At 37.0% G+C, this 12,502-nt stretch overlaps 1 protein-coding gene across 1 annotated transcript in view; it reads right to left on the bottom strand.

Moving 5' to 3' along the window:
* The window catches only part of LOC107014299 (eukaryotic translation initiation factor 5B-like), a 10,624-nt gene extending 2,662 nt beyond the window's left edge, over positions 1-7,962 (bottom strand). The window contains exons 1-9 of the mRNA XM_015214151.2: positions 7,837-7,962; positions 4,990-7,581; positions 4,781-4,888; positions 4,600-4,703; positions 4,404-4,494; positions 4,211-4,321; positions 4,009-4,074; positions 2,762-2,821; positions 1,313-1,870 (exon numbers count right to left, since the gene is read on the bottom strand). Coding sequence (XP_015069637.1) covers positions 1,313-1,870; positions 2,762-2,821; positions 4,009-4,074; positions 4,211-4,321; positions 4,404-4,494; positions 4,600-4,703; positions 4,781-4,888; positions 4,990-7,533 — 3,642 coding nt within the window. The 5' untranslated portion in view covers positions 7,534-7,581; positions 7,837-7,962. The remainder of the gene's footprint in view (positions 1-1,312; positions 1,871-2,761; positions 2,822-4,008; positions 4,075-4,210; positions 4,322-4,403; positions 4,495-4,599; positions 4,704-4,780; positions 4,889-4,989; positions 7,582-7,836) is intronic.
* Between the last annotated feature and the right edge of the window lie 4,540 nt (positions 7,963-12,502).

Below are 12,502 nucleotides of genomic sequence, written 5' to 3'. Positions count from 1 at the left end.
GGGGTTGCGTATCAGGGAGAACAACAAAAGTTTGTTGTTTACATGGCTTTGGAGATATGGAAGGAAGAGGTTGCAGCCAATCATGGTAAATTGAGTCGATCACTAAGCAAAGCAGAACTCCATATATAATTGGGTCATGGAAACATGTAAGTAGGCTATGGGAGGAATTTCATAAAGAAGTCTCATTCAACGCTGGAAATTTCCCTGAATGTACAATTCTGGAAGGATATAGAGAACTCCAATTTTAGAGAAGCCTATCCATCACTCTTCCTGATAGCATGAGATCGTGACTCTACAGTTGCACAGAATAGAGAAGGCAATCAGTGGAGTGCCCTCTTCAGAAGAAGCATAAATGACTGGGAACTTGAGAGCCTTTTTGACTTGATGTGTAATCTGGAAGGCTTCACATGAAGACTCGGGCTGCTGAAGCATTAAGCTGTGGTCCTAATGCAAAGGAATACACAGTAAAACTGGGATAAAAATTGCTAGATGCTCAGAATGAAATTTTAGACTTCTAGCCATAGAAACTAATTTGGAGGACAGAACTCCCACCAAAAGTGATATGCTTTAGCTGGTTAGCTCTAAAAATGCATGTCTGAAACAGGACAACATCTGCAGGAGATGTTTCCAGTTAGTTAACAGATACTACTTATGTCAGGTAGCTGCAGACATGTAGCATATGTTTCTAGTTCATTTCAGCCTCATATGGATGCTGTTTAGAGCTGGAGCCTTTAGAGAGCTGAAACAACAAAATGTTTTGATGTAGTTGTCAACTCTAAACCACTTGCTAAAGTTGTTTCTCCAGATTTTGTGATCTCCCTTACATTAGACTGGGCCTTAACATGGTTGTTCCCTTTATGGTGTTTGGCTAGCCCCCCGACTCTTTCATAGATCTTGTATAGGAGCTAGCACATCTAATTTTGTATCCATGGCCTCTTCTTGATGCCAATCAATGAACAACTTACTTTATCAACCAAAAAAAAATTATTGTCCATAAGTTTGTTTATGTCAGACCAGCTGTCTCAAACAAGGTTATACATAAAGAAATTACACATTTAACGAGAAATCAATGTGAGTAATCAAGACCCTTTCCCCAACCTAATGGAAGCATGAAATTAGAGAAAATCTGCTAATATCAGCACAACCCGTTAAATATTGATTATCTATTCTTATTTGTATTGTTGATGTGCACAAAAGCTATTTTTCCCGAATGAAATGCAGAGATTCTATTATCTTTAATTTTTTCCTTTTTATAATTAAGTTGGTGAATGAGATCAATGAATATGAGAAAGTAGACAAGAAAAGTTAATACCCTGACAATGCCCTCAAGAACATCAACTCCCAGAACAATTGGATCCTTCTTGTTGAAGACACAATTCGGTACGATCTTGAGCACACAGGGGAAGACTGCTTCTTCAGCAACTTCCTTCTTTTTTTCTTCCTTGACAGTGTCAATGTAAGCTTTAAACTGATCAAATAAGTGATATATAATATCAGCCATAAAAACCTTGACACCAAGTTCATCTGAAAGTTCCCGAGCTTCCTGTGTCACTTTAACATCAAAGGCCAAGATGGTTGCATACTCTTTCTTCTTCTCAAGCATAACACTAGCTTTCATGACATCCTTTTTATGCACGGGACCTATGCCAATCCCACTGACAGGTATGCTTACTTCTGGGGTCTTCAAAAATTCAAGCAAAGCTTCTAATGATCCAAGTGTAGATGCTTGAACATATACTCCCTCTCCACTTTTGTCGATCCTGCTCATCACTGACTTCATATCTTCCATAGCTGCTTCTTTGATGTCTTCCACATCATCATCAGGCCCCACAACATATAGACTAGTACCAGCAATTGCATGCTCAAAGCCCTGAAGAAGAATAGAAAGAACAAAAGGAGGGGAAAGGAAAACAACCACTAAATAAATAGCCATATAGTAAATAGTGAAAGCATCACACATCAGTAGAAGAAAATATCAATACACCCATGCAAGGGACTGAAAGGTTATGGCTCGCTAGTTGAACTTCCAAGTCAAATTTCACTGAAGTAACAAACTACACAAGAACAACCATTGGATTCTCACAACTATTCCAAGTCAAAATAGGATGGTATTTGTACAGCTATTCCAACAGAACTTTTCTAAAAGGTATCACAAAATATCCGACTTAGGAAATCAGAAATTCTGAACAGAATTGATATGCTCAGGGACATCATGAACAGAACAAAAAGAAAAGAGACTATGTGCCAAATTAGAATAAACTTCCAATGCTGTAGCACAAATTTCACCATATCTTTTGAACATGAGACATCAAGTGCATTGGTTGGTTTCCTGACAAGAAAAAATAGAAAAAGGAAAGAGGTGTATGTGCAAAGAGATAGCTCCTCCACTTAATATTTTTCATGCAATTACGAAGCTTCCTCCAAATCTTTACGAAAAGTTACTTGACTTCCAACAGTAATCAGGACTCAAAAGTTATATCCAGTAGATGACACCCTGCTCTGCTTGATTGATCCTAGAAAAAACTAATGCTAATTTTCTTTTTAATTAAAAGGAAATTAGGAATTCAAATACAGCATCATCTGATTTTAACAACAAACTAATCTAAGATTCAAAATACAATACATTTTCTAACAACAGATCAGTCAAAATAAAATCCACTTCTGAGTCTCTGCATTAAGTTTCCTACCCAATAGACTTCCTACACTTGATCCTAAGACTGACCAAAAATGAGCTCACAGATTTACAAGTAGTTGATAATACCTGGGCGGTTATCTTTATACCCTGGGCAGCCTTGATTTTCTTATGATGCAAATATGTTCCCTGAAAGGATTTTGCCCAAACAAGAGAATGCACTTTCATCAGTATGCCATTAGATAAATCACATATCAGATATATTCAAAGAAATAACATTACAATCACTTCATTCTTAAGATTTTTTTCATGCTCCATTGACCACGAGGTCCAAAAGTACAAAAATAACTAGGACATAACTGAACCTGCAGACTTGTGTCGCACATTCGGAAAATTAAATAAGTAATCTGCATATCTTGATTGTGGGAAAAGCCTATTTTAACAGGGGCAATTGGAATTTGAACACAAATCTGGAAGCCTCACAGCAAATTTCTGATCTTCTGTTTCTTTTGTTCAGAGAAAATTCAAAGTGGAAAAAACCAAGTGTGTTATCAGCAATCTAGGATTGATGTAGCAGCTCAACAATTCCATATCCATGAAAGCATCCACAAGCTTGAAATGATTTACATATATCTCAAAAGGCAGGGGTCCAAATAAACCAGGGTATAGGTACTGTTAAAAGACAGGGACCCAAAGAACAACTGACATCATAAACTCAACTTTCAATACATCCACATAACTCTTGAGCTAGAACCCCCAGACACAAAGTAACCCTTTAATTTTTGTACGCCACATTTGGAGTTGAGGAAACTAATAACTCTAGCACAATGTGTTACCTTGACAAGCCCAAACTAGATATTACCAGCATATGATCTACGTTAGAGTTCAAACAGAGCTACTGTTGTTGTAAAGAATACTTTTAAGTGGAGTAGGTTTCTTTGATAGATTTGATAGGACAACTGCCAATGTTTTTAGGCTTTTTGTTGGCTGTGGGTATCTGTAAATATGGCTTTTGCACTGCCTTAGTGCTTTCAATAGCATTGTTACAGTTTCATAATAATAGGACTGAATACTAGCGACATATATACTTCAATGCTTTTAGCCCATCCATTAGTTTTCCCCACTCATCAAGCACCCTCCTCTTTTTACTCCTCTTTACTTTTTATGATACATACTGGACAAATAACTCCTTATTGTTTTCATACTTGTAAAAGGATTTGAACTAACAACTGCTACTACTCAATCTCATGCAAGTTGGGGAAATTTAGAGAGTTGAACTGAGGTAAGAGAATATTTTCTTTTTTTCTGATAAGTAGGTTAGAGATGTTTCAATGCAAAACCAGTAACCTGGAGTGCCTAAAGGAACATGTAGTTACCTTTACTCGGAGTTCCTTCATGGGGTGAGGCGTTAGTAGAGCTCGGATGGAGGTAACAATCGGTCCCTACACATAAAACAATGCAGGAAATGAGGAAATTTATAATGTCAAGACAAATCACCACACTGGAGGATCTGAACATAGGAGCAAAGTAATGGCTCACTAAAGACAAGTAATGAACATAAAAAGGAGACTTCCATGCCTGCATGCCACAAACGACGATTTGATCTCCTTCATGAAGGACACCATTAACCAAAACCACGTCAATAGTCGTTCCATGCCCTTCAACAACCTTAACCTCCAACACCGTGCACTGCCAAAGAGTAACAACAGTTAATCATCCCATATTGAGAATCTCTAATTTAACTGATAATGATATCATGTGAATATCATACCTGCACTTCATTGCTGTAAGTAAGTCTTTCAATCATTGTCTTTTGTGTCCATTGAACAAGTAACAACAGCATGTCAGGAATACCTTCTCCGCTGTTAAAGATCCAGGGAATGAACATGTGTAGTTAAAATCAACAATCTCACGAAATGCTAGATGGACGCCCAAGGAAAAAAGAGAGGAATAACACACCAACACACCTAATAGCACTAGTTGGTACAATACTGAAGGTGTCCTTTCCCATTTCTTTGTTTTTATAGTACAATTCTGTATTAATACCTTGTTCCTTGAACTGGGTAACAATCTGCGACAATTAAACAGAATTCGATTGAGATAAGATCCACAAATTGAGGAATGGTCAACTCAAGGAGTTATAAAAACCTGAGTAAGCCTTGTATTAAATTCAAATTGAACATCTTTGGACTGTTGCTTCATCGCCTTCACAATGGGAGCATTCTTGCAAACTTTCCATCCATAAAGCCTATCCACCTGCATTGCAATAGTATCAAAAACAAATTAAACAACAGGAATTAAAAGAATACAATCAAAATAACACCATTGAAAAGTGCATCAACATAGATGATCTTCACCTTATTCAGAGCAACAATAAATTCTGTATTCCTCATCTTAAGAAGATTAAGTGACTCTATGGTCTGTGGTTCTAGCCCATGCATGATGTCAACAACCAAAATTGCAATATCACATAAGCCTGAACCTCGAGAACGCAGATTCGTGAAAGATTCATGTCCAGGAGTGTCGATGACCAACAAACCAGGGACCTTCAGCTTCGCATCAGCTTTGAGCTCCTTAGTTCTCTCACGTATATTCTCAGCAGGAAAGTAAGTTGCACCTATCTGCTGAGTAATCCCTCCAGCTTCACCTTCTTGAACATTGGTGCCTCGTATGCAATCAAGTAGCTTGGTTTTACCAGTATCAACATGCCCCATAATACAGCAAATAGGAGACCGTAGATTGTCTTCATTCTGGTTAGGAGCACCAGGTTCTTCGGGACTGTCTTTCTGCTTATTTTGCTCTGCACCCCTAGCCTCAGGCTCACCCTTCCTACTTCGGTCATTATTCAGTACACCTGGTACAGTTGCAGCAGTTTTTTGAGTTGGAATCACCGACTTGGAAGCAACAGGCAGAATCGCTGCACCATGAACAGCTGAACTTGCAACCTTAATCTCTTTCTTAGTTATAGGCTGCGGTTCTGAATCTACCTCCTCATCTTCAAAAGCACTCTTACCAGGCAGTTTCAGATCAGCATCATCCCAACTTTTTGCATCCCATTCTTCATCATCTTCCTCTTCTTCTTCAACTTCATTTTCTTCTGCATCAGCTATTTCTGACTTTTCCTCGGTAATTGTCGAATCCACATCCTCAACTTTCTCAGTTTCCACAGAATCAACCTCTGACACAATCTCCTGATGATGTTCTTTAACTTCTGATATTTCAATCGACTCTTCCTGCGTTTTGCCATTAGCCTGAGCTTGTGGTTTTGACTTCTTCGTTTGATAAATTGGCCGTTTGGTTGTCTCTTTCTTATTCTCCCCAGTGGGGAGTGTCCCACCATTAGCGAGAAATTGTTTCCTCATTGCTTCTAATCTTCGAGCTTCTTCCTTTTGCTTTCCTGTAAGCAGTTTCCCCTCTTGTTTCTTCTTCAAAAGCTTTTCCTTTTCTCTCTCCTTTTTCAAACGTTTCTTCTCTTCTGCAAGTTTTTCTAGCTCTTCCTGAAGACGCCGTTCCTCTTCTTCCTTCCTTAACTTCTCCTCCTCTTCCCTCTTCTTCCTTTCTTCAGTTTCCTTCATCTTTTTGAGTCTCTCTTGCATCTCCCTAACCTGCTTTGACTGTTTCTTATCAGCCAATTTCCCTTTTGCGTCATTTTTTGTTTCTTCCTGCTTTTCCTCTACACTAGAGGCAGCAGCAGCTGCCTTTTTTTCTTTTTCCTTCTCCTTCTTCTTTTTCTTCTTCTTCGCAGCAGCAGACTCCATAGCTCCTTCTTCAGTAGCTTCCTTCTCAGTAGCAGCATCACCTAGTTGAGGCTGCAATTGGCCTTTCACCTCTTGTGCAAGAGAAGGAGTAGGTGCAGATGTAGCTGGTGGCCCTTCACCAATTTCTGCCAGAATTTTGTCAATGTCATCCTCCTCTTGAGCCGTTCTACCACCCTTTTTCTTCTTAGATTTATTATCTTTTGACTCCAGCTGAGCCTGTACTTTCTCTTCAGACGGTGCAGGAGCAGCTTCTTCACCAAGTTCTGCTAGAATCTTGTCAATCTCATCCTCATCTTCTTGAACTGTACGACCACCCTTTTTCTTCTTGGTTTTATTCTTAGAAGTTTCTGGTACATCTCTTTGCTGTTTTTTTTTGTCATTATCATTAGCTTCTTCTTCAGGGTTAACCCCTGGGCTAGCTTGTTCTGATTCAGCTTCTTCCTTAACATTTGCTTCAGTGACAGCAGTTTTTTTCTTCTTCTTAGATGACTTCTTTTTACCTGCAAATATAAGTTCTGGCGCATCATCCTCTTCAACTGTTTCTATGTCAAACTTAGAAACATAAGTATCTGCCTCCTCTTCTTCGTCAAGAAGAGCCACACTAAATGAATTGCCACTAGTCTTCCCCATACCAGCAAGGACTGGTTCTTCATCTTCCTCGGACTCTTCATCACCAATTGTATCAAAAGCTGTAGAAAACACACCAGCACTGGTTTTTCCCTGCTTTGACTTGTTCAGTTTCCCAGTGAAGGGGGCAATGCCTTCATCCTCTTGATCACTATCCCTTGTTAAATACTCTCCATAATTAGAGGCACCCTTCTTCCCCTTTTTAGCTTTTTTCTGTCCACCAAGTATTACTTTTTCTTCCAGAATAACAGGTTCCTCTGTCGCAATAGTGTATTCATCATCATCAATTACCACATTCTTCTTCCTTGACTTGACTCCACCACCACCAACCTGCTTGGCTGGCTTCTTTTTCTCATCATCATCAAGTACTGTATCTTCCTGAAGTGTAGGTTCTTCAGTCTGGACAGAGTACTCATCGTCATCAATCACCCTATTCTTCTTCTTAGACTTCCCTCCTCCACCGCCGCCCTGCTTGGGAGGTTCAGAATTCTCTTCTGTTGCCTTCTTTCTCCCCATTGAACTTCACCACTAGTTAGATAGTATTACTTCAACGAATCAAAAACCCTACATCCAAAAATCAAAGCACAGATTCAGCATAACAAAACTAATATTACCTTAATACACAATCAATAAGTAAAATCTACTCCAAACGATAATAGACCCAGATCTAATCTATTTAAAAACACGTCTATCCAATTCCATCTTCGTAAACACATGTAAAAATCTTCCAATAATAAAACTAGACACTAAGCAATACACATTCGTAAAAAATGAAATCTGTAATATCACTGCCATGAAAGGATGGCTGCTGTGTATTACCTGTAACAGTGAAGAGAGAGATTGAGAAATCGGCCGATAAGCAAGAAAATTGAAGAAAGGTGTGATATTGCGAGAATATTTTATATATGCATTTGTACAATTTCCTCCTCCTATTTGACCCTCTTTCCAAACGGAAAAAATATAATTTAAACATTATTTCACTAATTTATTTCAATTTGAGCAAAATTATTTTGTCCAAAGTTTTCCAATTTTAGAATAAAAGTTAAATATTTTAAGGTTTCATGAATTTTTTTAATATAACTAATTTACCATATTTTAAGTTTTATTTTAGAAAAATTAAAGTATTATCATAAGTATTCGAACTTTTCCGAAAAGAAAAATATAATTATCTTTCATATTTGATTATTTTTTTAGGTAAAGTTTGTAACTCTATCATAACAATAATATCCACAATATAGACATTTAACAATTTTATTTACGGAAAAAATTTTCTCTCAATATGTTTATATTTTTATAATACGTAGGCCGCTTGGTTAAACTATATTAATAATATGTTCTTTACATGTTTTTACTTGTTATCTAGTTTATAACTAGTATATTTGTAATTGTAAGTTTCAGCATGACGCATTAATACGTTTCGAACCCAACACTAGTATCTCAATAGTGTTGCATGTGTACTCTTAATTATATAGTGCATAGTTTTGTTAATTTTGTTGATACATAGCTCTAATATGCAATATTGACAAATTTCTCTTTTAATCTTTGTGAGGTTTAACTATGCAAAGTTTTGTAAGAGTTTAATGTTTCAATTAATTTTGAAACAAATTTATTCGTTAATAATTTTGAAATAACAAAATTCATGAATGTGAGTTGTAATATTCATTTTATTTTAATTCTACGTTATAGATGTTTTGCAAGACGCTTTTAAAAATTTTATGTTATAGATTTTTGGAAGTTACAATTTTTCTTTTCAATTCATGAACCTATTATAAATATTATTTAATTAAAATTCTTTTCTTATGAAACTTTTGTACTATAAATTGAGTTTCTTTTGGTTGAAAAGATAAGCACTCAAGAAAAATTACTTTCCCTTGAAAACACTTGCGAGACATTAGTCAAAAGGTGAAATCACCAATTCAAGAATAGAAGAGCAACATTCTTGAATGATACTTCTTTTGTGGCTTAGTTGAATCCCGAAGATAGAGTTGTTATTTATTCTTCCAATTGCTCGTGGGAGAGACTCCAACTATCATCAAGAAACGTATTAACGTGCCTCTAAGTGAAGCAAGCTTTGTTTTAAATTCCTTATATTTTTATCATTCTTGTTCAGTTATTCTAACAATTTGAAGATAGTTGTCTCTATGGCATCCACATCAATAACAAACAGTGTTCTAAATTTGCCTAATCAAGACTTTCCTAGATGGCGTTGAAAGATGAAATTATTTTTAAGACGATTAAAGTTACCATATGTTCTTAAGAAACCTTGTCCTGATGCTCCTGGTTCTGAGGTAGCAATGGATGAGGCTACTCTGATTAAAGAACAAATTTTCAAACGACAAGATGATTACTTATACAAGAATTATATTATTGAAGGAATGTCCAATAAATATAATGATCAATATAATATTAAGTGCAAATTTGCTACGTTGATTTGGGATACTCTTAAAGCTACCCATTCAGCAGAAGAGGCGAGTTCAAAGAAATTTCTTCATTCAAATTATATGGAGTTCAATATAGTTGATGGCAAATCAATCACTGTACAAGTACAAGAATTTCAACTAGCTAATAAAATTGCTACATCTGGAATTCTTGATGAAATTCTACTCCAATATGGAATAAAAGGATTTCAAGTCTTTTTTTTATCTTATTTTCTAGTCGTAAANTCGGGGGAACCGGTGAACTACACTTGCTTCTGGATAGATGTGTGGGACAGAGGGCTCGTGGTACCTGCTGCCCACCCTTCCTCCTCTGCTTTGAGAACCGTGTGAACGGAGAGTGGGCAGAAGAGAAGGAGGGCCTCATACGGAGTCGCACGCTTACTTGAGCAGTGCGGGAGACTGGGGAATGGGTCGAATAAACTCCCCTGGGGCCGGAAAAATAACAGACGAAGGTTTACTTAGATAGGGCTTTGATTGGTCTTTTTTTTCTTAGTGATTGGAAAGGAGGGCGCCTGGGGATGTTATAGAAAGGGGAGGCGGAAGCATCGAATGGCGAAGGGAGGCGGCTCGGCAGGGAAGGAATGGGAAATCGGCAAGGATGACTTCTTTGTTGGCGGAACGAAGGGCTAAATAGCGAGAGTTATTCTCTGAGCCGGTCTGGATTTCCAACGCCTCGGGAAACTGGTCGAGATAGATGACAGCCCCTTTTTCCCCTCTTCCTTACCGGTAGGGCAATCTTCTCTTATGGCCTTCACCCCCCGCCCGGAAATAGAGACCCAAGCCCCTTTCTGATCCATTCATTTCTGCACGCAGGGAGGATCCAGAGCGTTGCCCCCTCCTATTCGAGGCCGGATGGCCGCGCCCCACAAGCACCCAACCTTCCTTTTGCTCTTCCTTCGGTTTGCCTCCACGAACGCGCCACTTAGGAGCCCTACTCATATTCCAAAGGCGCTACTTCAATTCAAGCGCAAGCCCCCCCTTCTATTGCATAACTTAAAAAAGCTATAAACAAAGTACCAAAGCGGTTGCGGGAACGATACGCTTTGGTTACCGGCGAACGCTTCCAAAGGCGACCAGCTTTCCATACTAGTTGTTACCTTAGGCTGCCATTTTTCCAATATTATTGAATAGCATGGCCTGGGGCTAAGATAACTCAAGTGGGAGAGCCGTGTTATGGGTGACCTTATTGCACGGTTCAGAGAAGTTTCATGTTGGTGCGGTTGTCTCAAAACTTCCTCCATCTTGGAAGGAGTACAGAGGCAAACTCTTACACAAAAAGGAAGATTTGACTCTTGAACAATTATTGTATCACTTGCAAATTGAACAAGAGACACGATAGCGTGACAATAACCTCTTGAAGGAACCCATAATGAAAGCTCATGTTGTTGAAGAAAAGACCAAGAAGGAACCTACCAATAATAAATTTTTGAAGGCAAAGAAGAGTAAAAATTTCTGCATACTAATTCTAATTCTAAGTCAAATGAATGTTATCATTGTCATAAAATTGATCACTATGCACGAGATTGTAAATTTCTTAAAGCTGAAAAGAAGAAAAAAAAGGCAAATAACAATTATAAAAAATGAACAGGTGGCAATGGTCACAGAAGCATTTGTAGCAGGAGATCAAGTGGAATGGTGGACAGGCGCTGGTGCAACTCGTCATATATCAGGAACGCTTCTTTTGAAGCATGGTTTTAAAATAACTTTTTAGGCAGATAAATTTATTTTGTCTAAACATGGCATGTTTGTTGGAAAATGTTATGCTACAAATGGCATGTTCAAACTCAATATTTTCAATGAAAATATTTTTGCTTATTTTGTTGAGTCTTTAGATTTATGGCATGAACGTTTTAGCCATGTAAATTTTAGATCCATTCAACTTATGGTGAAAAATAGATTAATTAAAGACCGTGGAAAGGATCATGTTGCTAAGTGTATTACTTGTAATAAATGTAAAATAACAAAAAAATCTTTTAAGTCTGTTGAAAGGATATTCACACTTTTGGAGTTAATCCACACTGATATTTGTGAGATAAATTGTTTATCATGTCATGGAAAGAGATATTTTATCACTTTCTTTGATGATTACTCAAGGTATACATATGTCTTTCCATTAAAAACAAAAAATGAGGCATTTGAGACTTTCAAAACTTTTAAAGTAGAACTTGAAAATAATTTGAAGATTAAATCAATTAGATCTGACAGACGTGGAGAGTATTTAAAATCAAATTTTATTAATTTTTGTGAAAAATAAGACATTAGAAAAATTGACTATGTCTTATACACCATAATAAATGGTATAGCAGAAAGAAAAAAATAGAACTTCCATTAAATGGTTAACTCTATGCTTTATGGATCTGATATCACTGAAAATTTGTGGACTGAAGCCTTATTTTCTACATGTCATATTTTTTAATCGAATTCCATCCAAGAAACATGATTCATCTCCATCTGAACTTTGGAAGAATCGAAAGTCAAATATAAATTATTTTAAAGTATGTGATTGTTTAGCTCATGTTATATTATCAGATCAACATTTGACTAAGATTAGATATATAGGAATAGATTGTGTATTTATTGATTATTCACAAACCAGTGAGGCTTATAGATTTTTGAATCTTGAGACTCCAAGCCCACACGCAATTATAGAATCGTTGCATGCTAACTTTTTTGAGCATATATTTTCTAAGAAAAAAGAATCTTTGGAACAAAATACAAGTTCTTCTATATCTACTCTTAAAAGAAAAATAGTTAAACTTTTGGAAGAAAGTCAACAAAGACGTAGTGCAAGAGCAGCTAAACCAAGAGACTTTGAATCAAATTTTCAAGTCTATTTATTTGAAAGGGATCCTGAAAGTTATGTTGAAGCAATAATTTCACATGATGCTCCTTTCTGGCATGAAGTTATTGATGATGAAATGCACTCTATTATATCAAATAATACATGGAATTTATCATACCTCCCTCCTGGATGTAAGTCTTTTGGTTTCAGAAAGAAATTGAAATTTGATGGTACCTTAGATAAGTACAAAGCTTGCTTGGTAGAA

Source organism: Solanum pennellii, chromosome 3 (assembly GCF_001406875.1).
Source record: "Solanum pennellii chromosome 3, SPENNV200".
In the NCBI taxonomy this organism is placed as follows: domain Eukaryota; kingdom Viridiplantae; phylum Streptophyta; class Magnoliopsida; order Solanales; family Solanaceae; genus Solanum; species Solanum pennellii.
The sequence above is the reverse complement of the archived record's forward strand: the minus strand, read 5'-3'. Positions and strand labels throughout refer to the sequence as shown.